The 26,530-nt window shown below is 42.6% G+C and overlaps 1 protein-coding gene across 22 annotated transcripts in view; it reads left to right on the top strand.

The window, feature by feature from the left end:
- Window positions 1-26,530, top strand: part of NRXN1 (neurexin 1) — a 1,909,081-nt gene that overhangs the window by 1,709,340 nt on the left and 173,211 nt on the right. For all 22 annotated transcript variants that reach the window (XM_073628543.1, XM_073628542.1, XM_073628557.1 and 19 more), the window contains one exon: window positions 25,247-25,418. In XM_073628543.1, coding sequence (XP_073484644.1) covers window positions 25,247-25,418 — 172 coding nt within the window. The remainder of the gene's footprint in view (window positions 1-25,246; window positions 25,419-26,530) is intronic.

The raw sequence follows: 26,530 nt of genomic DNA, 5'->3' as shown, positions 1-26,530 counted from the left end.
GCCCGCGGGCTGCACTCAGCAGGGAGCAGGAATCTGAATAAGAACACGGGAGAGACACACAGCAGCGCTGATAAGACAGCGGGAGCTGCTGCAGTTAACTTTCCAGGTGAACGGTTGCTAGGTGGTCCTGGCAACCATTTACCAACTTGTTATTATGAAAAATTAACTCCGGAAGCTCCCGCTGTCTTATCAGCGCTGCTGTGTGTCTCTCCCATGTTCTCATTCAGCTTCCTGCTCCCTGCTCCACTCTGTCTCCCTGCATGGGGCAAGGTAGGAAAAAACAGAGCTGTGGGGGGGGGGGGCTGTGTAATATGCAGGGGGTGTTTATAGGGGCTGTATAATATGCAGAGGGCGCTGTGTAATATGCGGAGAGGCTGTGTAATATACAGGGGGCTGTGTAATATGCAGGGAGGGCTGGGTAGGGGGAGTGTGCGATGTGCAGGGGGGCTGTGTATTATGCATGGGGGCTGTGTAATGTAAAAGGGTCCAGAGGTACAGGGGCTGTGTAATGTTCCCGGAGTCGAGAGGTGCAGGGGGCTGTGTAATGTAAAGGGGTTCAGAGGTACAGGGGCTTTGTAATGTAAAGGGGGCCAGAGGTGCGGAGGATGTGTAATGTAAAGGGGGCCAGAGGTGCAGGGGCTGGGTAATGTAAGAGGGGCCAGAGGTGCGGGGGCTGTCTATTGTAAAGGGGGCCAGAGGTGCGGGGGCTGTGTAATGTAAAGGGGGCCAGAGGTGCTGGTTCTGTGTAATGTTATCTTCATTTATTAGCAGGTGAATGCAGCCCTCCATGCATTCACATACATTGAATCTTGCCCTTAAGTCGAAAAAGGTTGCTGACCCCTGACCTAGGAGGTAAGGGTTAGAAACTGGCAAGATGCCATGGTAATCCTGGAAACCATTCAATGTTTACATGTAATTTTGGCACTGCTTTGAGGAAGGCTGTCAAAGTCGAAACGCGTTAGCCTGTCACAGTTGTGCTTTACTACGTAGCCACTAAAGACTTTCATTTTATGGATGATACCGAGTAGCCGGCTTGAACTTACTACTATTTTTGTCACTGGGGACGAAAAGCCCTAAGCTCCTACCACCAAAATTATTGTACCGACAAACCTGTGCTCTTGTAATAAAGCGAATCAGCCTAAGGGCTGAACAGGAATTTTCGAAAATCTACGTAAGTGCTTATGACAATTGAATGTCACTCTTTAATTTAAAGTCCATTTCTGTCTCTGCTCACACAGATTGTGGGCTCATAGTTAAAATTTTATCTTGATAGAAAAAACATGTTTTATGCAAAAGTAATCCCCCAAAGGTTAGCAGAAACACTTGTTAAGCACGCCCGTTATTGATACAGAACCGGAATGCTCAGTAACTAAGTTATTCTTTGGCAGATATTTGGTAGGAAAATGTAATTTTGTAAAGAGAAGCAATAGCGCTGAGTGGATAATAGGATTCAGCTGGCTGCTGTTTGCAGCCTTTATCCATATATCTTTGAAAACTGTTGCCTTTTTTTGAGGTTGCATTTAGGGCAATGATGTTGTGTCAGTAATACATCACAGATATCACCACTGAAGCAATGCAATTACGGTCTGTATATCTTGTGATAGTGGTTTGGTAAAAAAAAAAAAGAGGAAAGAAAAATAATGTAATGCTTTTGATTTATTGGCTTAAAGCTGAATTCCCAACTGAGACAAAAACACCACCAATTAATGCACCTTTGTATTTTATTAAAAAATATTACATGTGTTTTTTAACCACTTGCCATCTGGGCCAATTTTGACACTACTCTCCTACATGTAAAAATCTACGGGGGCGTGGCCTGGACATGGCTGAGTAAGGACGCATTTTCCCTGAGCTCCAGGCCTCGTCCAAAAACGCCCGACTTATAATACCCTACCTGAGGCATGCAATCGACCAAACGACACAGGACCAGAGCATCCACTCGGGGGACACCCGCTGGCAAAAGTCCCGGTGAGATTCGTCGCTATTTCCTACAACTACAAGGCTCTTATCCCGGGGCTACAGTATCAGCACCACGAGGCTCTCCACGAGGTGAAAAGCAGAGGGCCTCCAGACAAGCTGAAGCCTGCTCCTCTCCTGGTTACCAGCCTGCACGGGATCTTTCCGCAGACTTTCGCGGAGAACCTCAACAAAACACGATGGCATCCCCACAACCACCCGCACCCGTTCTAATCGATCAGGACATTAGAAGTCTGCTCCAGGCTCTTCCCACCAGATCGGACATTGAAGCCCTTATCCTCAAGCTCGAGGAAACACACCGCCGGGACATCCAAGAAGTCAGAGGTGAAATATCGAATCTGACAGAGCGGGTGTCTACCGGAGAGTCCTCGGTCTCCTTATTGACAGATAGGGTGTCGGCACTGGAGCAGGCCAGGGACCAACAGAGAGATGCCGCCATAGCCCTGCAACTGCATTTAGAAGACGTGGAAGACCGCAGCCGCCGAAACAACTTGCGGCTTCGAGGGATTCCAGAAACGGCACAACAAGGGAACCTGGGAGAGACAGTACGGGAGATCTTCCGCATAGTACTGGAGGAACCTCAGCTGGAGATCGAACTTGATAGGGTCCACAGAGCCCTGGGCCCCAGATCCAATGATCCGGAAAGACCTCGGGACGTGGTTTGCAGGCTTCACCGGTACACGCAAAAGGAGAACATCCTCCGACGCGCCTGGGAACATGGAGATGTGGAGATGGAGGGCACGCGCGCGAAGATCCTGCCAGACCTATCCAGAGCAACCCTGAAACGAAGAGCCCTTCTACGTCCACTTCTGGACCTGGCGAAACAGCAGGGACTTACTTACAGATGGGGATTCCCCCTTTCAGTGCTGTTCCGCGGAGCAAAGGGCTCCTTCTCTCTCCAACGCCCGGAGGACCTCCCAGCTCTCTTCCGTTATATGGAAGTGGAGCCGATCCAAGTTCCAGACTGGCTTCAACTTCTCCCTCGCCCACCCGGAAGATCGGGATTCCTGAGGCTGCGCGACCCTCTGCCACCGAGACACCAGAGGAACAGACGCAGGAACCGGTCGGCTTCGGGAGGTGATATTCGTGAGTAGGCCTTTGGCCGCCCATCTCTACCCAGCCGCAACCTTTTATTGTTTTAACGGGCAATCCCCAGGTCCATTTTGGCGGACTTCTCACACTGAACACTAAACTCGTCTCCCAAGTGGAGTAACCAATCATCTGAGAGACCCCCAAGTGCTTATCAGTCCCTGCACCTTTTTTGTTTGTCCCGCCGGTACCAATCCTGTCCTACACAAGGGCCTTCCCACCGACCTCTCCTGGGTGGTGTAACCATGCCGGGGGAACTCTATCTGACATCTCTAGGGGTCCCACTCGGTCTTGAACTCAACAAGACTCACGATATACACAGAAGCTTACAGTGGATATCCCACCTGGTCCTCTCCACAATCCCCTTCACTCCTGGATATAGAGGAACATTGCTTCACGAGAGTGGGATTAAGTATAAACTCCCTCCCCAAACATCCTCTGTATGGTTGGCTACGTAGTGGGGGAAGATTGATCCCGCAAGAGACTCGTTTGTACTTTATCCCTTAGGGATCCTTTTTGTTTTAGCCCTGATATCCAGGAACTTAAAACCCCTATCATGGGTACAGTTATTTTATCTCCTGTGAGGTTGCCCGCACTTTAACCCACTATATTACGTTTCATCCTATGTTACTCCATTCCAAAAATCATATCCTGGTGGCGTGTCTTGGGATCGCGCCCCCGGCTCGCCTACTCCTGTGGTGTTGCTGTGGGCGTCGTCTTGGGGCACCGTAACCCAGGATAGAGAAGGGATATTTGCCTACACGGTTTTATTGTTACTCCCATACGTTCATGGTTCATGCACTGGTGTTTAAATATACTAGCGGAATTATATGTCTCTAATGATATATATCTGTTTATTTCATCAGATTGATTGTTTGCCTTACTTCCAGTTTAATTGTTATCACATGTCAAACCTAGATAGTCGGGTGTTGATGGAGGGGTGCGGGGACTCTTCTCTTGGCCCTGTCCTCTCACCGTCCCAACTAGGAGTGCGCTCCGTTCACGACCTTTCGTCGGAGGAGTGTAAGAGCCGATTAGGCTACATTAGATTTCCTCTCCAAGCTGCACACTCTAGTGCCAGCTCTCCTTTTTCCCTCTGTGCTCCCTATTTTGGTAACTCTCTAGGGGTACTGTTTTTCCCTATTTACCAACTTTTTACCCTCTTTTTTGTCCTATCTTCCCTCCTCTCCCACCCCTTCCTCCCCTGGTCCCAATTCCTTGTTTTTTTTTTTTTTTTTTTATATACCCACCAGACAACTCGCAGAGATGGACTCCCTAAACATAGTCTCCTTAAACGTGAAGGGCCTAAATACGCCCGAGAAGAGACGGATATTGCTTCAGGAAATGCGCCACAAAGGTGCTGATATTGTTTTCCTACAGGAAACACATCTTAGAGAGGGATCCTTGCCGACTCTTCAGAATAGATACTATCCAGTGGTGTACCATTCGAAATACAAGGAAGCTAAATCCAGGGGGGTTTCGGTTCTGATCTCGGCAAGAGTCCCTTGGACACACATAGATGTAAAGCTTGACAGGGAGGGAAGATCCCTCTTCCTGAGGGGTAAGATAGGTGACATTAAAATTACCTTGGCTAACCTGTACGCCCCCAATACACACCAAGATACCTTTCTAAAGCGTCAGCTAGACCTACTTCATCAATTCTCTGACGGACAACTGATCATAGGAGGAGACTTGAACATCCCACTCACACCATCTGAAGACACTTCCACTGGGGTGTCTTCGACTTCCCGAGACCTACGTAAACGTCTTAGCGAGACATTACACTCTTTACAATTGATTGACGTCTGGCGTCTCTTCCATGCAGGAGAGAGGGACTACACCTTCTTCTCCAAGCCACATCAGTCATATTCTAGAATCGACTACTTCCTAATTCCTCACAGATACCTGCAAGCGATAAAAGAAACCACAATAGGGTCAATTACATGGTCTGACCACGCCCCGATAACCCTCCGCTATGCTCTTTCTGACCCTTTACGAACTCAAAGGCCACCATGGAGACTGAATGAGGGACTTCTGAAAGATCCAGTAATCATAGCTGAGGTAACTAAAGAAATAGGTCACTACTTCGCCTCTAATGATACCCCTGACTGTGACACGGGTTTGGTTTGGGAAGCCCACAAAGCCGTCATTAGGGGGATACTTATCAAACATGGCTCACGCATCAAACAGCAGAGGACTGAGCAACTGGAAACATTACTTAAGACACTAGAATCGTTAGAGACACGCCATAAACAAACACCCACAAAACAACTAGGATCAGAGTTAGACCTAGTTCGCATGCAGATCACCGACCTCTTGCGATACAAAGCAAAAGCGACACTTCAGATTACCCGACGGAGAATATATGAGTCAGGCAACAAATGCGGTCGGTTGCTGGCCCAGTCCCTCCGGGAACAAAGACTTGCTACATATATCCCACATATCACGTCGAATACAGGTCACAAAATCTCTCTACCCCAACAAATAGCACAGGAATTCGGCTCCTATTACTCGTCTTTATATAACTTGACTGAAACACAAACCCCCTCAGCGAAAACAACAGAATACTTAGTGACCTCCCTCATGCCGTCCCTCCCAGAGGACGCTAAATCACTCCTAGATGACCCTATCACCCTGCCCGAACTACAAACTGCATTAAAAAACTCCAAAGCAGGTAAGGCCCCTGGCCCAGACGGCCTCACCACCACCTATTACAAGTCTTTCCTGCCCTCCCTAGGTGGACACATGGTTAATCTCTATAACTCCCTAGGCTCAGGTAACAAACTCCATAGAACTACCCTACAAGCGCAAATTGCTGTCATACCGAAAGAAGGTAAAGACCCAGGCCTGTGTGGGTCTTACCGCCCAATCTTCCTCCTAAACACAGACCTAAAACTTTTCACAAAGATCCTTGCCACAAGACTGCAACATCACCACCCCGCGTTAATACATCTGGACCAGGTAGGCTTTGTCCCGACGAGGGAAGCTAGGGACAATACGACTAAAGTCCTCAACCTAATACACATCGCAAACAGCACTAAAACCCCATGCGTGTTCCTCGGGACAGATGCCGAAAAGGCATTCGACCGAGTGAATTGGAAATTCATGTTCGCAACACTGAGATACATAGGCCTGGGAGACAGAATGTTAAACTGGATATCGGCAGCCTACATGAACCCAACAGCGGTAGTTCGAGCTAACGGGGTAATGTCGGAAATCTTTCCAATTACCAACGGGACACGACAGGGATGCCCACTATCGCCGCTGCTCTTCGATCTATCCCTGGAACCTTTCCTATGTCACGTCAGGCTAAATCCCGACATCACAGGAGTAGAAATTAACAAAGAACAATTCAAGGTCTCCGCATATGCGGACGACCTGCTGTTCTCCCTTACAAAACCCATCATGTCGCTTCCTAACCTTATGAAAGAATTTCACACCTACGGCCAACTAGCTAACCCGAAAATTAACCTCAGCAAGTCTGAGGCGATGAGCATTGGAATCCCTACAACACAACTCTCACACCTTCAATCTGGCTTCCATTTTAAATGGTCCTCTACAGCCCTGAAGTACCTGGGTACGTTCATACCCCCAAAGCTTTCCCAACTGTTCAAGCTCAACTTTCCGCCCCTCTTAACTAAGGTCAAACAATTGCTAGACAAATGGAACGGTGGACTGCACTCTTGGTTTGGCCGCTGCAGCATCCTCAAAATGTCGATACTACCCAAATTCATATATATCATGCAGGCTATCCCAATCCGCATCCCGGTAGACTATTTTAATCAGATAAGAACGGCTTTTATACAATTCCTATGGGCGGGGAAGAAGCCACGTCTGCACCGGGGGGTCCTCTCGCTGCCTAAACTTAACGGAGGACTGGCAATGCCAGATCTTCGAACTTACTATAGAGCATCCCACCTGAGTAGACTTTTAGACTGGTGTCGCCATGCAAACACCAAGTTGTGGACAAGACTTGAACAGGCACAGACTGAGATCCCCCTGTCTAGAGCTCCATGGTGTCACGCCCCCCTCCCAACGGATATTACACGCCACCCTTTAATTGGTAACACACTCCGGGTTTGCTCACATCTGATACACAACTCTCCTCACTTCTCACGTAATTCCTCGCTCAGACCTATTCTAGGTAACCCTCAATTCAAACCAGGGACACGAGATAGGGGTTTCTTGAACCTGAGAGAGGCAGTTCTATACCAAGCCTCTCACTTTAGCACTATGGGGAGGTGGAAGACAATCTCGAAGCTTACCGACCCTGACGGTCAGTTCCGACTAGACTTTTTCAGAGCTATGCAGCTCCATCACTTTTTACGCTCCTTGCCGCCTCCCCAGGTTGCTAACCAAACTCTCACAACCATGGAGGTTCTTTGCTCGGAGTCAGGGAATCTCCCACACGCACTCTCACTCACGTACAAACTACTCATCACCCCACCGGAAGACTATCAGGTACAAAGTCTCACCAGATGGGAAAGAGAACTAAACTGTAGTTTCACAACCACTAAAAAACAACAAATCTTAATGTTCACCCATAAATCTTCTTTCTGCACCAAAATCCAGGAAACCAATTATAAAATCCTTACACACTGGTACAGAACTCCTGCTCTCCTGAAATCAATCTTCCCCTCTTCAACAGACACCTGTTGGAGATGCCAGGAGGAAAGAGGTACACTCATCCACATCTTCTGGACCTGCTCCCGGATCCAGACTTTCTGGAGAGAAGTACGCCAGATAATGCAAAAATTCACTGATCGCATTGTCCCTGATGACCCAGCCTACTTTCTCCTGCACGCGACTGATATACCAGCACGGTCCTACAAGAAATCAATCATACGACATTTATTAGATGCAGCGAAGGCATGTATCCCATCCCTCTGGAAATCCCCTCACGCACCATCCATAGCCTTGTGGCTTCAAAAAGTTGAGGAGATAAACCAGATGGAGGACTTGATCCTCACAAGCCAAGATAGACAGGAGCAATACACCAAAACCTGGCAACTTTGGAACATCTTCAAGTACTCGGAGGAGGGGAAAACCCTTCTGGCGGGTGACTCCATTCCTCATTAGATGTCTAGAACTGGAGAATAACTGAAGACTGCCCTTTCCCGTCTCTGCGGGACACCAACCCTACCACCTCCCCCCCCCCTCCCACCTTTCCATCCCCCCATTTCCCCCCCCCTACCCAACTACCACCCCCTTTATTCCTTCCCCTTCCCTCCCCTTCCCTCTCTCTCCTCTTCCACCCTTCAATTTCTACTTGTCTATTTCTTTTCTGATACCTATTTTTTCTATCTTTGAAAATATAAAACTGATAGGGAATCATTCACGTAAGGATTATGATCCCCAGGAACACCTGGACTCAAAACAAGATACACGGTTATATAGAGAAAATGAAAAGACGGGTCATACATAATATAATAAATAAACTCCCCACACCAATAACCGTTTATAGGCCACACAAAGATTATAGTTATGTTGAGCATTTTCTCTTGTTCAGTTCATCTAATCTTAACTACTACATGTAATCCTATGCTGTGATTGTTGTAATGGCAACTATACCTTGTTATATGTATATGTATCCTGGTGAACTGGTTTCCTGATATAAATAAATAATTTTGAAAAAAAAAAAAAAAAATCTACTTTTTTTTTGCTAAAAAATTACTTAGAACCCCAAACATTTTATATATATATATATATATATATATATATATATATATATATATATATATATATATATATATATATATGAAATTTAGGAAATTTATATATATATATATATATATATATATACTGTGTGTATATATATATATATATATATATATATATATATGTATATATATTTTAGCAGAGGCCCTATAGAATGAAATGATGGGTGTTGCAATTTTTTATGTCACACGGTATTTACGCAGTGGTTTTTTTTTTTAACAAAAAGTACATTTTAATGAATTTTATTACATACTATTTTTATAAAATATAAAAGATGATGTTACGCCGAGGTAACATGCCATGCTTTATAATTACGTCTGCCCGTGGAATGGCGGCAAACTACGGTACTTAAAATTCTCCATAGGTGACGGTTTAAACGCCCTTACAGGTTACCAGTTTAGAGATAGACAGGAAGTCTGGTGCTAGAATTATTAATCTCACTTTGACGTTCGCGACAATACCTCACATATGTGGTGCGGTCACCGTTCACATATGCGTGCGGGAGTAATGTATGCACTCGCATTTGCAGGTAAGCTTGGGGGGACAGGGGCGCTTTTTTTTTTTTTTTTTAATTATTTATTTATTTTATCCAAATAGTTTTTTCTTTTTACACTGTCTCTATTTTATTTTTTATTTTTTGTATTAACTTTATTCCTATCACAAGGAATGAACAGCATCCCTTGTGACAGCATGGGATGTGAGAGGTCCTCTTTATGAAGAGATCTGGGGTCTATTAGACCTGGCCTCCAATGCAGTTGATCGGACACAGCTTTGCTGGCCACTAACATAAATAAAGAGGTGGAACCAGAAGTGATGACATAATTGCGGCATCCGGTTTCCAGGTTTACAGCGTTGTGCAGGTCGCATTGCTCCCAGGTTCCGCGGTCCGATGTCAGAGCCCGGAGAAAAGGTGGCAGTGATGGAGACCCTTCCACCACCCACAGAAGTGATCGAGAGGCTGTTCAGCCACTTAAATCACTTCTGAAGTAAAGGGAATCGCAGGCTGAAAATTTTCATACCAGGATGATGCCTACAGGTGCAGGCATCATCCTAGTATAACCACTGCAACCCGAGGACATCCATGGGCATTCTATGGTTGGAAAGTGGTAACGCAACCAGTTTAATTATCTAAATAGGTCCTGATTTCAGACTCCTCTAATTTCCTACATCCCATAAAGACTTTATTTAGTGTAATTTCCAATATATTAGAAATCTGAAAGGGGGGACTAGGTGTGTTGCATTGAGATATATTGAAAAAGGACAAGTGGAAAGAGAAGAGGGATGGCCTAATCAGTCTTCTTCTCCTCCTTCACTGTTCAATCAGGCAGTGGGAAGGGAGGTAACCTGGCTGTATTTCTTAGCAGCGGTAGAAGAAAGTCAAATCACCATTCTGGCTATGCTGTCTGCTAAGGCTCTGTATATTTCAAAAATAGAAATATTTTGTTTGCCTGAAGTTCAGCTTTAAAAGGAAAGTTCACCTTTTTATAAAAAAATAAAAAAGTGAACCTAACTCCAAAAATTCTAGCCAGGTGCTGGGGTTATGGAGGTGTTGTTGGTGTAGCCGTCTGTACATCCTGCACCACAATACAAAGCCCCAGAGTGAGTATCCATCATAATGCTCAAAATGGCAGGCACTCAGTGGTCAGCAGAGCCACATGACTGTGCTGACCAATGAGAAGGCAATTGCAGTTTCTTCTTTTGGTAAGATGTCCCAGAAGAAAGCAGTGCACACACTGACCAATGAGCACTTGCCATTATGATGGATACACATTCTAATTCTAGGGCAACAAGCCCCTACACCGGCAGCAAAGGGCATCATGGTATCTATGTGCCAGTATGGATGACCAGGATATCTGGAGTAAGTTCAACTTTTTAGTTTTCTTAAAAAAGGTGAACTTTCCCTTTAAAATGTTTGATCACGTACAATGCTTTTATTGTCTGCATCAAAGTTGAATACCTTTTTTTTTTTTTTTTTTTTATTTCACTGTTTCTGACCTTTCCCTCTTACCTCTCTTCCCTCCCCAGGATAAGGGAGAGGTGATGTAGTGTAAGATTTAACTGGCAGCACCACCTGAAGGCAATTTCTAGTATTGCAACTTGTGCATGCAAACTAAGTGCCACCTGTTAGGTGGACCTATACTCAGGTGTTTATGTCAAATAAATACGCTTGATGTAATGAATATAACAAATGTAGGGCTGAAAAAGCTTTCCTGTACAGACTTCTTTAGACCAGTGTTTCTCAACTCCAGTCCTCACGGTGCCCCAACAGGTCATGTTTTAAGCATTTCCCTCAGATGAAACAGCTATGGTAATTACTAAGACAGTGAAACTGATCGAATCACCTGTGCAAAATAATGGAAACTTTGAAAACATGACCTGTTGGGGCGCCTTGAGGACTGGAGTTGAGAAACACTGCTTTAGACTCTCTTCGATATCAGTGATGTGATCAAATAATTGAAAATCGGTTATGTGATCTGTGTTGAAGAGAAGGACCAAACTTCAGGCATGATCCTCTTAATTTAGTGCCCTCCTAGGATTTTGAGATATGGCAGCCTCCATATTTTCTGACTAGTATTCCAATGTTTCTCTTCTTCCTCAATTTTTCTCCATCAGTCAGCTAATGTGACCATAGTGAGGGAGAGGGGCATAGGAGGGTCAAACAAGGTTGCTGTGGATGCAACAGACCTCCTCCTTATTAACAGATGATGTCATTGGTTGTTAGGATGCCAGTGTCTCGAAAGACGTAGCGGTGCTTAATGAAAACCCAAGGAAAACAGGAGTGCCGCAACCTTCCCACATAAAAGCTCCGCCCGGTGCTCAGACCTTGAGGCTGCTGACACCTCCAACGGAATAAGGAAAGGGATGGTCGGCACTCAGGATGACATCCAAAATAGTATTTCTTTATTAAATACATGTGCAAAGCTGTAAAACAGCCTACGCGTTTCGGTCGTTAGTCCTTAGTCATGGCTGAGCACAATGAAAACCCGGGCTTTGTGTAACTAAAAGGCAGGCTTCATCCACACGCCAGCTTGTATACAATTTTTGATCAATTTTTAGGCATTTTGCCAAGGCACCCCTGAAGAAACCTCAAGGCACCCTGGTTAAAAAAGGCTGATCTAAAGCGATGCAATTTCAATGTTAAGATGGGATATCTTCAGTCTTGACAATTAAATCTTTCTTGCCCCGGGCCAAGAGCTAAAGAGGGCCAGAAGCAAATACATATATTGTAAGGCACAAATTGGCAGGATTGTGGATAGTGTGTAACAGTCACTTAGGTTTCTCATATACAGTGGTAGAGGGCTTCAGGGTTTATGAGTGGTGTGTAGTAAACACTCTTTTCTAGGCTCTTGAGCCTTTGTAGAGTCTCCATTGCCTCCATTCCTAGCTCCATGGCTTACCTGGTAGCCAGACCTCATTATTAGTCTCAACAGGCCTTTCTATGTAGGCGCTGACTGGTAATATATATACAGTGCTGTATATATATACATATGCTGTGCTGCATACACATATGCTAACAAAAACATGCTAATGGGGATATAGAACAGTAAGCAGAGGGATAAGATTGGTGTACTTTGAACCTTCATTGCCTAATCATAGGAAGGGGGTGAGCAGGGACCCAAGGACTATTGGAGTGATGGCGAACCTTGGCACCCAAGATGTTTTGGAACTACATTTCCCATGATGCTCATGCACTCTGCAGTGTAGTTGAGCATCATGGGAAATGTAGTTCCAAAACATCTGGGGTGCCAAGGTTCCCCATCACTGATCTTTTGCTTCAATGCAGTAGCAAAAATGCCAGATCCTCGCATTGTGGTCTGCCAATGTTTTGTAAGTTTTCGGATTAGCTAGACAGAAATACCTATCCTTTAGCCAGATAAAAGGTCTCCCATGTATGTAATGGTGTGCTAGGTGGTTTGCCTGGGGTTCAGCTTTATTAGAAAGGTCAAATGTGTCCATATTATATATATTTATGGGATCAATGCACTTTACATAGAGTTGCTGGTCAAACACGAGCTTTAGCATTTCAGTAAATGATAGTTTATTTAGAAAGCCCCCTTTCCTCAGAGGCAGTAGAGATAATGGCATTTATTGTACTGCATGGTATTTCAGTGCTGAAGGGGTGAATACTATATTTCACAGCAAGAGATTTAATTATGCATTTCTGCAAATGATTTGCACTTCCGTAATGCGAGTGATATTCTGCTGCGGGCCAAAAAGGCTTCTCACATCTGCTAGCCACTTAACATCCCCTCCTTCATTTCAAGAATCATTCTTAATTAAATAAGAGCTTGGAGTTGTCATCTGTGAACTAGTGTCTTGCAGGGGACAAAAAAACACCATATTTCACACACTGAAAGTTTAATAAAGTTGAACGGAGTTTTAAAAGAATAATTTATCTAGACGGATTGTTAATGAATGATGGTGGCTTTGTTTCTAAGGTGAGTATTTCAGCCAAATCATACAGTACAGTACAATTATAAAATGGTCAGCTCAACAAGCCATTAGAGAGAATCTCATTCACACTTGTGCGACTTGTCATGCAACTTTGGTCATGAAAGTTGCATGACAAGTTGTTCCCCGTGTTTTCCAGTGATAGCAACTTCAAAGTAGTTCATGCACTACTTTGGTCCGACTTTCATGCAACTTGAGGGCCGTAGACTTCAATGTTAACCATTGGCGGCTGGTGCTCAATTTTCTCAGGGACGGCCCCCGCCAGCCGCATGCCAGCCAAACCACCCAACAGCAACCCCCGCCTCGATCGATCGCTGCTTCGCTCCTTCGGCCATCACCTGCCATGCCCCCACCAGCCCCGCACTTAACCTATCCAGGTCGCGGCTTCAGCGGCTTCCCCCCTGCGTCTCTTCCCGAGTCCCGGCGGTCGCTTCTCCTTACAGTCAATTAGGACTTAGGACTCGGGGCCAATTGGGTCTTAGGACTCCCGCCCAATCGAGTCTCAGGATCCACTTCCTGATTGGCCAGGAGGAGAAGCAGACAGACATTAGCGAATATTAATTTGCTAATGTCACACAGCTGGGTGGGCTCTGCCCCCCGAGCCCACCCTTTTTTCCTTTTTGAAGCCAATTAGAGCCTCAGGCTCTAATCATCTGCTTCCAAAAAAAACCCATTGAAATCCATGCATCCAGCACCCTGCATGTAGATTAGGAGCAGGACTTACTGATTAGGGGGGGTGGCGCCCCTGCGCTCTGTATGAGCGGCCGCCACTGATGTTAACCCTCAGAAGTCACATGAAAGTCGTACCTGAATGTTATACAATGCAACAGTTGTGCAACAGTTGTCCATTATTGTCCATATATTATTAAAGCCAAAGTCGTATCCAAGTTGCACCCATCCAAAGTTGTGTCAAAGTTGCACTCCAAAATTGGCGCAACTTTGGTGTTGTACAAGTGTGAATGGAGCCTTAAAGGGCAACCTCACTTACTGATGAAGACTTGAACCTTAACCAACTTTTTATTGCTATCATTGTCCCTGGTGCAGATTTTTCTTAATTTCCTGTTTGTAAGAACCATAGCCACCATGCCAGTAAGTGAGGGGAAAACTGTCTATCAGATCCCCAGTTATATGTACTGTGGGAGGTGCTTTTACTAGGGAAAAACATGGATCCATGTCCCTGCTTTGCAGTGATACAGGATCCATGCCTTCCCTCCTGTCAGAATGGCAATCTGCCTTGTTTACATAGGCAGACGGATGCCAGCGGACATCGAGTCTGAGATACCCGCCTCTGGGTACTGCCACAGTGGAGCAAGCCGGCGGTGGCGCTCATGTGTGCCCCCAACCCGGACGAGCCAGATCACCTATATATGCGCGAGAAGGAGGTGCCGCCCTGTAGCAATAAAACTGCTATAGAGCGGCCCTTAAGTGTTTAGGCTTACTCTAACAGTCCTAGATGGGACAGGATTTAGGGAGTATGACTAGTACTACTAGTAGACATCAAGGCCATAATGCTCGATGTCAGGCAGCAGTTGCAAAAGTTAATAGAACACTATCATGCATGAAATAGGATGTCTAGAAACTGATTTTTCATGCATGCATCCCAAATAAAAGTTGAACTTGTTACATCCAGTGGCAAAAAGTGTGAGAATAAAAAAAAAAATAACGAGTAATGGAAGAATAAGCATATACAGTATGAGTTCAGACTGTGTGTTTTATTATTACAGAGAAGAGCTTGTCATTTCTAAGTATATTCAAGGTCAGGCCAGTGAATTTTCCAGATAACTTTTAATATGAAGGAGAATACAGCTGCTTCTGTGTCTTCCCCTGAGATACAATAACTTTCCATTAAATTTGCAAATGCATTATAATAAATGCTCATTTAAACTGCCAGCATTGTTAGTGCTTGTTGTAAACATTTGCATTTGTTAATGCAAAATCTAAACCCAAGAATAAAAATTGATTATATTATAGCTTAGATGTCATGGTGGTGTTATATTCTTTTTTTTTAGGTTTAAGTGCAAGTACAGAAAAATACCTGTTGTCACTACCTCTTCACTGAACTGAAATCTTAGACAATGTTATTAGTTCTCGTTAGTTCTTTTCTAAAAAAAATACAGAACACTACCTCCCTATGCTATAGAGGGGGAGAGAGGGGGAGATGTTTGTAGTTTGAATTATGCAGATAAAAAAAAACACCCATTCATGAAGACATGTATTAAAAAAAATGGCCTTTAGATGGAGCTCATCATGTATGTATATATATATATATATATATATATATATATATATATATATATATATATATATATATATATATATATATATATATATATATATATGTATATGTATATGTATATATGTATATATATATATATATATATATATATAGATAGATATGTATGTATGTGTATATATATATATATATATATATATGTATATATATATATATATATATATATATATATATATATATATATATATATATATATATATATATATATATATATATAATATTTTAGTAGACCTTACAGAGATCATTAATTATAGCTATGTGAATGTTGTGACATTTGCATAGTATTTTTTTTTTTTTTTAAATAGACCCCCTATGTGAATTTTCTGACTTAACACTATTGTATTGTTGGTTGGATGTTTTTAAAGCTTTATTATCTGATTAACCTCCCTGGCGGTATGATTATTTCGGATTTTAGGTGCTGAAAGCGGTACAATTATTTTGCATGGAAATTTGGCGTTTTATATTGTAGGCCTGCAATTCTTAACAATAACACACTTAAATCTGTCCAAACAAGAGTCTAGTAGATATCCCGGATATGATGAAGTTTGAAACACAAAAACATAAATTATAATATAATAAATAAAAATAAATAATTAAAATAAATAAAAATAAATAGTAATAAAATAAATTTCCCCACGATTCACTATCGCTCAATTCTGCAAGTGTTCTAATTTACTATCGCTGTTTTCTAGCTGGTCTAAAGCCACTTTTGACGTAAAGGGACACTTTTTGGTTGCTATGGACAATCTCCAGTTTCCAGGCAGAAAGAACAGTATATATCACATAAAACTGCATGCAGGGCATTGGACAAAGCACTGGGGACAAAAGGGATGTGAAATAATTTCATACAGTACTGTAATCTGTAAGATTACAGTACTGTATGTGTTATGATTTTTACTTTTTTTTTAATTTGCCGCCAGGCTCCGCCCCCGTGCGTCGCGACGCTCGCAGGGAACAGAGCCTGGCACGGAGAGGCTTCGGGAGGACGGAGCCCACGGACACTGCGGGGTTCATCGCAGGACTCCAGGGACAAGATAAGTAAAGTCACACCAGGATCCTGCAATGCGATCCTGAGTGTGGCTCGGGGTTACCGCTAATGGTCCTGAATTTTAACCTCGAGCCACACTCGGGAAAACCGCCAGGGAGGCTACGCAATCTCTGTTAGATCTACCAACATCTCTGCAGTGCAATGGCTGGCCTGTCTGATTGGATACAAATTGAACAGATTGTTTAGGCAGACCCTCACATTACACAGTATTGGCAAATCTAAGAGAGAGTGTACAGAGATTGTATAATGTGTGTGGTCCACTTTAGGGTTCACTGACTGCTGACTGGTTCCAGTTGATGCCTGTCCTGTTCTTAACAAAATTAGAGATACCACTCCAATATTAACTTAATATTTCCCCCCAAAAAATGTACGTTTTTTTATTTCAAGTTAATAATTAAAAAATAAAAACCAGGAAAAGCAGAAAATATGAAGAAAATAGGATAAAGTGCTTGCTGCCAGCCTTTTGTGGCTTTTAAAGGTTAGAGACTTAAACTATTATTCCTGTACCTAGTAATTCTATGTAATTTACACACACTGCAATCCTTAAAACTATATAAATTAAATGCTTATGACCATTGCTCTGCACGTTTTGTCCACTTGTAAAAAATTATATACCTACTGTAAAGTTCCAGCATATCTCCTGCATGGTATTAGCCTTTTAACTTCCTAAATATAGCTTGGACACATCTTCTAGAAATATTATTACTATGTGAGAGAAATGAAGATAAAATGCTACTATTTAAAAAAAAATTATCCCTGCCCAAAAAAGCAATTGTTGCCTACCTGTCTCATTGCCTGGGCTGACCAATTCCACTTTGTTGAAGATTTATAAAAACCTTCAGCGTCCGAGCATGCATCCAGGAGTATCAGATGCCTGCACTCAGTGGTTCCTCCCACCGGCTCCTGTGTCACTACTGTGTCCTGCAGTGATGTAGCGGACGGCAATCTCTGGTGACCTCTGGACACCGGTAGTTTCTACTTGGGAACTATAGCCGGTAAAAATAGTAAATGTTCACATCAGTAAATAAAATAAGGAACATTTGTAGCTGATACATATGTTTGCACAAGGTTGTTGTGACATGGGCCTTACCAAAGGCCAGCTCTGATTGAAGGTTAACCAATGGGCACCATCTAGACCAGCCTTTCTCAACCAGGGTTCCAAGGAAACTGATAGTTCCTCTCGAGGTTTCTAAGGATTCCTTATGCAATAAGCAATATTTTCCTCCCAGATAAGTAGCCACCAACACCAATGTTCTTTTTAGCTGTCTGTAATGGTGCATTCTTCCCAATGACCACCAATGTAGGAACCATTACCGGGGACCAGTATACTATTGTACCTTGAATTGTAGAGATAAACATATTCAGCAGGAGTTGCCTAAAAAAAGAAAATTATTTTAAGGGCCCCTCAATTTTTAAAAGGTTGAGGAAGTCTAATTTAGACTATAGAGCTAGGTATAGTAACAACCACCAAAATCCCATTACTTCGAATAATGTGAATAGATACAAGAAATATAGGTCTGTCTAAATCCGGGGTCTCAAACTGGCGGCCCTCCAGCTGTTGCAAAACTACAAGTCCCATCATGCCTCTGTCTGTGGGAGTCATGCTTGTAATTGTCAGCCTTGCAATGCCTCATGGGACTTGTAGTTTCTCAAACAGCTGGAGGGCCGCCAGTTTGAGACCTCTGGTCTAAATGCTTGATTCACTTGTTAGATACAATTTATTTTAACACTTTTCCTAAGCAATTATTTGGTGCTCACATTATGGTTCTGGACCCAAGAGTTAGATTGTGGTGCTAATAGATTTAAAGGTGGCATACACTTTTCTAATCTCTTTTGGGATTTATTCATGTAAAAGACTTTGGGGCTCTCAGAACCACATATATATTTATCATCCTGGGTTCAGTTTGTTAACAATTTTGCTAAACCCGCTCTTATTTTGGAGGGAACCACATTGAAGTCTATGTAGGGCCAATCTTGTTATTCAGTTTGCACTGTTTGTTGGGATAATAAGCAATATATTTTCAAACAAGTCATAGGAAACTGGGCAATGCCATGGGGATAACATACCAAGGTCAAAAGAAAAAAAAAAAAACATTATTTCTCCCTATACAGAATTTTCAGCTCTTCCTAATTGCTCCATCACACAATGACAATATGTCTGCTGTGAGCCCAAATGTAGCTGGTTTATTTATTCCTTTAAATTATTGGCTCATGAAACTCAGCTGACCAGGAAAAAAATCCAACCAGGCTATGCACAATATCAGAGGTTTGTTCCTTATTTCTGCCAGAGAGCCTGCAAAATATTCGGCCAAAACTTTGCAGTTTGTAAAACTTTGCTAATGTTAAAGAATTGCTGGAAACCCATGTTAGTGGTGAACTACGGCATACCAGAACCATGCCAAAATAATTATTTTGAGGAAGAGTTCTCTATGTGTAAAAGGCTTCAGACCAGCACATTGCGTTTTTTCAGCTCACCAATATAGTAAGATTACTGACAGCTGATCCATGATTGGCTGTTAGTTTAAAGCTTGGTTTATGCCATTGTATAAAACAATGTATGTCATGCTTGCTATCCAGAACTGTAGAAGAAAAGCATGTGGGTGTAATGCAATGTTTGCAATTAGCAGGAAAAAAATAGAAGACATCAGACTGGTTGATCAAAAGACCCACGACTTGTGATCAAGGTTTCAAGTTTGCAAATAAACTAATTGAAGTCTACAATAACGATGATGAATTTGCTTTGGCATACAACATCATGAGCATATGGAGAGTGTTTAAGCATCACAGATGTGTTTTTCAAATAGTCTCTTTCAATGTTTTTTTTTTTTTTTCTTGTGGAAACCATTTTGTGACATCTTTGCAGAGTTGAAACACCCGTTAAGCTTCTTAGTCTGCACATATTAATACCCTTCTCTATCCATAGCATGACATATCTTTTATATACTCCACTTTAATGCAAGTCTAAATAGAATAGATTGATCCAAAACTAGTGATGAGTAACATAAGTTTCAACAGCGCTCCACTGTAGACCATGTGAAGAAATGTAGAAATAGAGTTAAATGATAATGATTTATCTGTTGTGCCCAGTGCAGCTGGACAAAAACCAATAACCATACCTAGAGTATGGATGGCAACAAGACAAAACAAACAATGTCAGCGCTCAGTGGGTAACATTAGGTGGACATAGCACTAGAAGGAACCATGAATGGCAGGTGATGGGTTGAATAAAATATTCCTTGTGGGTAATGTTAGTGGATCAGGACAAGTTTAATGAATAATCATCATGACATTAAAAAATAGACAAACAATCCACATACATGTAATGTATTGATTAAATGAGCCTATGGTATCACTGGGGCTTCCCGGAGCAACGAGGAGCTAACGATGACCAATGGTGAAACAGTGCAGCTAGGGGGGCGCCAATAATCCCTCTACACTGGAGGGTCCTGGTCCAAACGGTGTATCCACTGGCCGGCGTGGTCTGGGTGGCATGCTGGTGGATAAGGTTGGTAGCAGCAGCTAAGGTCAGAGTGACGGACCACTCTCCATAAGGTAGCCCGCTATGCAAGCTGACAGGCAGATGGATGTGGAGGGGGAGACGCAGACCGTCGGCACTGATGAGACGCTCTCTCTAGATAGATCCACAGCGAGTCGATGTGTCAGGGGTGTGTCGTGGAGCAGGAAGCCGCTGCAGTCTTGAGCCAGAGACCGGGGAGGGATCGTACAGATGACGTAACACCCTGGTCAGATGGTGGTGGCCGGAATTCGGAAGTCCTCCGATGTTCCTCCGATGTCCTGAGGAAACCAGCGAGAACCGCAGGCAGGAGGGGTGCCGTGACAAAGCATTTCGCGCGCATGCGCTTTCTCTAAGTGCATGAAAAAAGCACATGCGCGCGAAACGCGCATGCATTAACACTTGGGCACACCTCTCCTGTTGCTTTCTCTTTCTTTTTTTTCCACTCTCTTCCTTTTTTTGGAGATTTCCCACATCTTCCAGGCTACATTGCAGTAAAATAGTTACAAGGTATTACAAGCCAATATGTGGAGCAGGATGACATACTACGACCCAGCTTTTTTCTGACATTTGTTGTTTACAAGTAAAAATCTGTATTTTTTGCTAGAAACCCCAAACATTATATATTTTTTTAGCAGAGACCATAGAGAATAAAATGGTGGGCATTGCAATTTTTTATGTCACACAGTTTTTGTACAGCAATTTTTCAAACGCATTTTTTGGGGAAAAATACACTTTATTGAATTAAAAAAACAAAACAAAAAAAGCATAATATATACCCCAAATTTTTTTGTATAATATTGCTATCACCGGGCATATATTTTATTGCTATTGCAAAGAATGTAAACATCGCTTGCGATAACAATACAGCATGACAGGTCCTCTTTATGGAGAGATCTACTCTTAAAAGAGATTTACCCTTAACAGCAAAAGATCAAAAACATTTTTTCTTTTTTTTATCTTTTGCTGTAAGAAAAAAAAAAAACAAGTTCACATGACACGATAAGCAGAAGTGACGTCATGACGTTGCTGCGGTCCTCCAAAGGCATAGAGAGGTGGCCATCTTGCCATTGCTTATCTCTATTGGCAGACACTGCCAACGCTGGATGGTTCCTGGGCTCAGAGATCGGATACGTAAGCTCGGGAACCACCGAGAAGCAGCGTGAGCTGGCACCTCTCCAGCCGCTTCTAAAAGTGATCCTGTGGCAAATACGCCACTGAGATCACTTTTGTCTAAAAGCTGGCTGTCTTGCCATCTCTATGAGGAGACACAGATGGTTCCCGGGCTCAGTGATTGTAATACAGGCCCACGAAGTGGTGGGAGGGTAGGGGGCACCTCTTTTGCTGCTTCTAAAAGTGACCCAGTGGCAAATCCGCCACTGGGATCACTTTTATCTAAAAGTTGGCCACCTGAGCGAAAAGAAAATACCGGAGCTGTGGCATCAACTGCAGCCACAACCCCCGTATTTAACATCAAAATCATGATGTAAATTCCCAGTTAGGTGGTCGTCAAGTGGTTAAAGTAGAACACCAAACATTTTTCATTTTGTTAATCTTTACCTACCCTCTCAATGCTTCAGCGCTGTCCTCAACTTCTCAATCTAGTACCAGCAGCCCTATTTGTATAAAACAGCTCTCTGGCCATCCTGCCCATTTCCTGTGAGGCCAAACTGTAGTTTGCACATCTCAAGAGGGATAAGTGGGGTGGGGGAATTACACGGGCTGGGCTGAAAGTACTTCAGGACTAATGCCACGTACACACGAGCAGACTTTTCGACCGGACTGGTCTGACAGACCGAGTCCGGCGGACAATTTGACCATGTGTGAGCTTCATCGGACCTGCAGCGGACTTTTTCGGTCGAAAATCTGACGGACTTTAGATTTGGAACATGTTTCAAATCTTTACGTCGCAACTCCGCTGGACCCAGTTCCTATAGAAAAATCCGCTCGTCTGTATGCTAGTCCAAAAACAGACACTAGGGCAGCTATTGGCTACTGGCTATCAACTTCCTTATTTTAGTCCGGTCGTACGTCATCACATACGAATCGGTTGGACTTTTTTGTGATCATGTATAGGCAAGTCTGTTTGTTGGGAAAGTCTGTTGGAAGACTGCAGAAAGTCCGTCGGATAGTCCGTTGGACCAGTCCGGTCAAAAAGTCTGCTCGTGTGTACACAGCATAAGTGTCTCTCACATATCATTCCATGACCACCACTCATTCCCAGAAGAATGTCTCCTTCGTGCTGCTAGGGAAAGAGGAACCTGTTGTGAAGTCACTGGAGGACTCCTGGAAAAATATATGCATAGTTTTATTTATTTATTTTTTAATATAAAGGAAAAAGTTGGAGGTGGGGAAGTGGGGGGTCCATGAAATGCTGGAGTTCAGCATTAACAAAAAAATGATAATGTACTTTAGGCAAATTCTAGACAAACCACTTATATAAAGGCTTGGTTAAAAACAATTCTAATTCTGGTATACTTTACATTTTAACCTGGGGCTATAGCGATGACAGAAAGCTAATCTACATCCATTAGGGATCGAGCTCCAGTGCTCCGTTACATGCTGACACCCGCGTACTTGTGTTGTAACTATGCCTAGGACTGTTCAAACCCTTTACAAACACTTCTTTAGGTGACTTCATTTGTTGGCTGCTACAGAATCTCAGTGTATAATGGAACAGAAATAAAATGGAACTCAGTGTGTGCTTTCTTTTCAGATGATGGAATTACAGTATTAGTGTAATGTTGCAGCATTGATTCTTGCCATGCTGGGCTTTGTATTTCATTGTTATTAAAAAAAATTATAAGCGAAATACATTTTCTATGTCTCTGATCTCCTCTGTAATACTAATCTACAGAGTTACTGAATCCAAGTGCATAGTCACTGACAGTTATATCTTTAAAGAATTATTTTTCCTTAGAGTGGGGGTCCTTTTTCTAGCTACAAACACATCTCTGCTATATAAAACAAGAAAAAAAATCATTATCCCTACCAATGTTGACGGAGGCACCATACTGTGTGTTATGTGAGCATTGCAGCTTTTAAAATGGAAAACAAACTAACGTTTGTAATGTGATCGTATCCTCGTCAGTTATCAAAAAGAGTGATTCTCACTAAGAATATAAAATTTAACTCCACACATAATTGATTCTTCCAATTTGGGTAGGGAACTGGGTCCAACCTTCCTCCAAGTCTTTACAGATTTCTAGGATGCCAGCAAGTACTCAGGGCCAGCTGTGCCAGGATTTGGCATTTTATTGGGCATCCAGAAACTGGTGAAGTGACTTTTTCACCTGTTCCTATAGAGAACCCACAAGAGTGATCATAACATAGAAATTAAGACTGATTAGTCATCATATTCTCTCTATTAATGTTTAAAAAAAATATCTGGACCAAGAACACCATAAACTAGACTGCATATCTCTTTAACATCATCTTGTAGAAAAGTCGTCCCATATCACTATAACCATAATGTTTTTTCCTAAATATCCCTGCTATATTTCTACCCATCTCTTTTTTCATATATGAATAACATATAATACGTCAGAAATATAATAAAGTGCAGAATTAAAGCTGAACTCTGAGCAATTTTTTTTTCAATGCAGTGGGGCTGTACCTGCACTGCATGGGATAACTGCTCATTTCGGTCTAGGGGATTGGAGAGCCAAGATACTCACCCAATCCTTGGATCCTTCGAGTGCAAGGCCAGTCCCTGCGGCTTGTGTTCCCCCCCCCCACGCATAGTCCAGCAGCCTTGTGCGGTGGACTGTTCCTTACGTCATCCAGCCCATAGAGTGGTAAGTATAGGCTCTGTGTTCACACCTAGACAAAACAAGCAATTAAGTCATGCAGTGCAGGCACAGCCCCACTGCATGGACCAAATTTTGCCCAAACTTGGGCTTTAAGTAAGATGGAGTAAGGTTTGGGTCAGTACACACAAAAGGGACATTCTAGTTATGGGCATAATCTTGTGGGCTGAGTCAGGTTCTGTATACTTTTATGTCTTGAATACTTCCACATTAAGCCTTTCCTGCCATGATTCCCCATTCTGTTCAGTGGTTGTTTTGGGTGCGCCCAGTGACTTCCATTGCATTCTTCATAATACATTATAAAAATGTGACAAGACCGGTAAGAACCCCTTTATAATAGCCAAAGCAGGTAGGCAGACACAGGAACTGCATGTAGTGTGGGCACTGCCCTACTGCATGGGCTGAAAATTTTTTGCCCAAAGTTGGGCAAAAATATCACCAACCCAGACACTAAAAGCTTTAACCACTTGCCGACTGTCTACTGCACTTTTACTGCAGCAGTCCAGCTCTATTGCGCAAAATGATGAAGCTGTACGCCATTTATTGCAATAGATACTGGGGGGCGCATGTGCATCGGATTGGCCACGGGGGATACCAATCAGCGGGTGGCCGGCGTACCCGATGTCTGCCGGCCACCCGCAATCATGCCTCAGAGAGGGTAAAATGGCCTGGGGGTAAATCTTTCTGGGGCTGAAGTGGTTAAAAGACCACCCAGAAAAAAAAAAAAAATTTTGTTTAAAATAGACCATCTAAAGAATGTGGTCTGCATCCCTTGATTTTGAGAAATACAGTTGGAAATCCACACCGTTGATGTACTAGTTGTCAGGGAGCAATATCATTAATAGGTTGGTTTTCTCAGACTGACCAGTAAGATTTTACATTTCAGCTCCTTGACTCCCAAATACTTCTACCGCCTAGGTCTGAATCATTGGGAATGAACACCGTCTTACATAATGGAAAGTTCATTAAAACTGGCCTGCACTTGGAAAAAAAAAGTGTATTATCTTGAACGTCTATTTAGAATGTGAAGTTTGTCGAAGACTTCAGAAAAATGTAAATTTTCAGTCACACATCATTTTTATGTGTTCCACGGAGCAGGAAAAAGGGTTTTGTTCGCTTTTGTAAATTGCAAAGACAAAGAGAAAAATACAAATTCAATCCATCAGTAACAGTATTGTAACTGATTCAGAATATCAATTATCCCTGAATAAGATGTCCCAGACTTAGTGAAATGTCAAGAGACTTGCTCCAGCAAATAAAACCCTAAGAGACTAAAGACAGCTCAACGCGTTTCACATTCTTCATAAGACAAATTCTAATTAGCGCTATTTTTTCTTTGTTTTCAGCACCAAGGAAAAATCGGAGTCAAATTTAATGTGGGAACAGATGACATCTCAATTGAAGAAGTTAATGCAATTATTAATGATGGAAAGTACCACGTGGTACGTTTCACGAGAAGTGGGGGTAATGCCACCTTACAAGTCGACAACTTACCAACAATAGAACGTTTCCCAGCAGGTAAGAACATTTTATTAAAAATAAAGTCTGTTTTTAAAATTGTTGTGCAAAGTTAAATTATAGGGCTGAGGTGCATAAACAGACAGTGATGTTTTATTTATTGCAGTAAGTGCACTTAAACAATGCTAAAAAAAAGCCTTATTTGAGGTTAGCGAAGGTTTCTTTTTTACAGTCAGCTTATTCATTGACAAATGGAAAGGATTTGACAAAAGATTTCAGTATTAAAATTAAAAGTATTTATTTTGATAACTAAAGAACTGTTTTGTGATTTTTATTTTTTATATGTTTAAATCATATTTTAAGATTTTTTTTGTCACTTTCCCAAAAACTTTCATACACGACAGAATATTATAGAGAAATCATTCATCTGATGTCACATTATAGTCAGGGGAAGAGGAAAACTTCAGGTATTAATCTGAGAACATACAAACACCAGTCAGAATAGTTATTGAAGCCATCAAGATTTTGTTAAAAGAAAATCACATATAGTCATTGAAGTTATTGGAATCCACCAGCATGCCTAAAGGTAGTGCTATCCCCACAATATGGCAGACTATTGGGCAGTGTTTAAACATTACCCGGGAGTTGGAACCGATGAACTGGACAAATATAGCCATTTTTTTTGTCTGCTGAACTATGAACATGCTGGATTTGGGTTGAACTCATCATGTTCAATCCGAACCCTGACGATCGTCTTTAGTGAAGAATTTAAACTAACCCATACATTTAAAAGAACTCAATAAACACTCACCATTCTTGCGGCCTATATTCCTCTTTGATCTTGAGAAATCTAATGCTGAAGTCCACACTGAGACCAATCTTTTTTGGGATAAGGAATCTTTTGAACCCCCTGCAGCTTTCTCTGGTACCTTTCTGTTATTCCCACCCAAGTGATCACATTTGCAGAAGTGTTGGAGTTAGTGCGGACTTCAGCAGAAGATTTTTTAGCATCACAGCAGAGTTTGGTGAGGCAGGCAGCAAGAATGTTGAGTACTTACCGACATAACAGTTTAATTTGATTACAGCAACAGGGACTTTAAGTACGTTGTTGAAATATTAATTACATGCCTCTGTATTAAGGAGCCTCCCCTCTCAAAGACCAGCACTCATGT

Source organism: Aquarana catesbeiana, linkage group LG04 (assembly GCF_042186555.1).
Source record: "Aquarana catesbeiana isolate 2022-GZ linkage group LG04, ASM4218655v1, whole genome shotgun sequence".
In the NCBI taxonomy this organism is placed as follows: Eukaryota; Metazoa; Chordata; class Amphibia; order Anura; family Ranidae; genus Aquarana; species Aquarana catesbeiana.
This window is presented reverse-complemented; position numbering and strand designations above follow the sequence as displayed.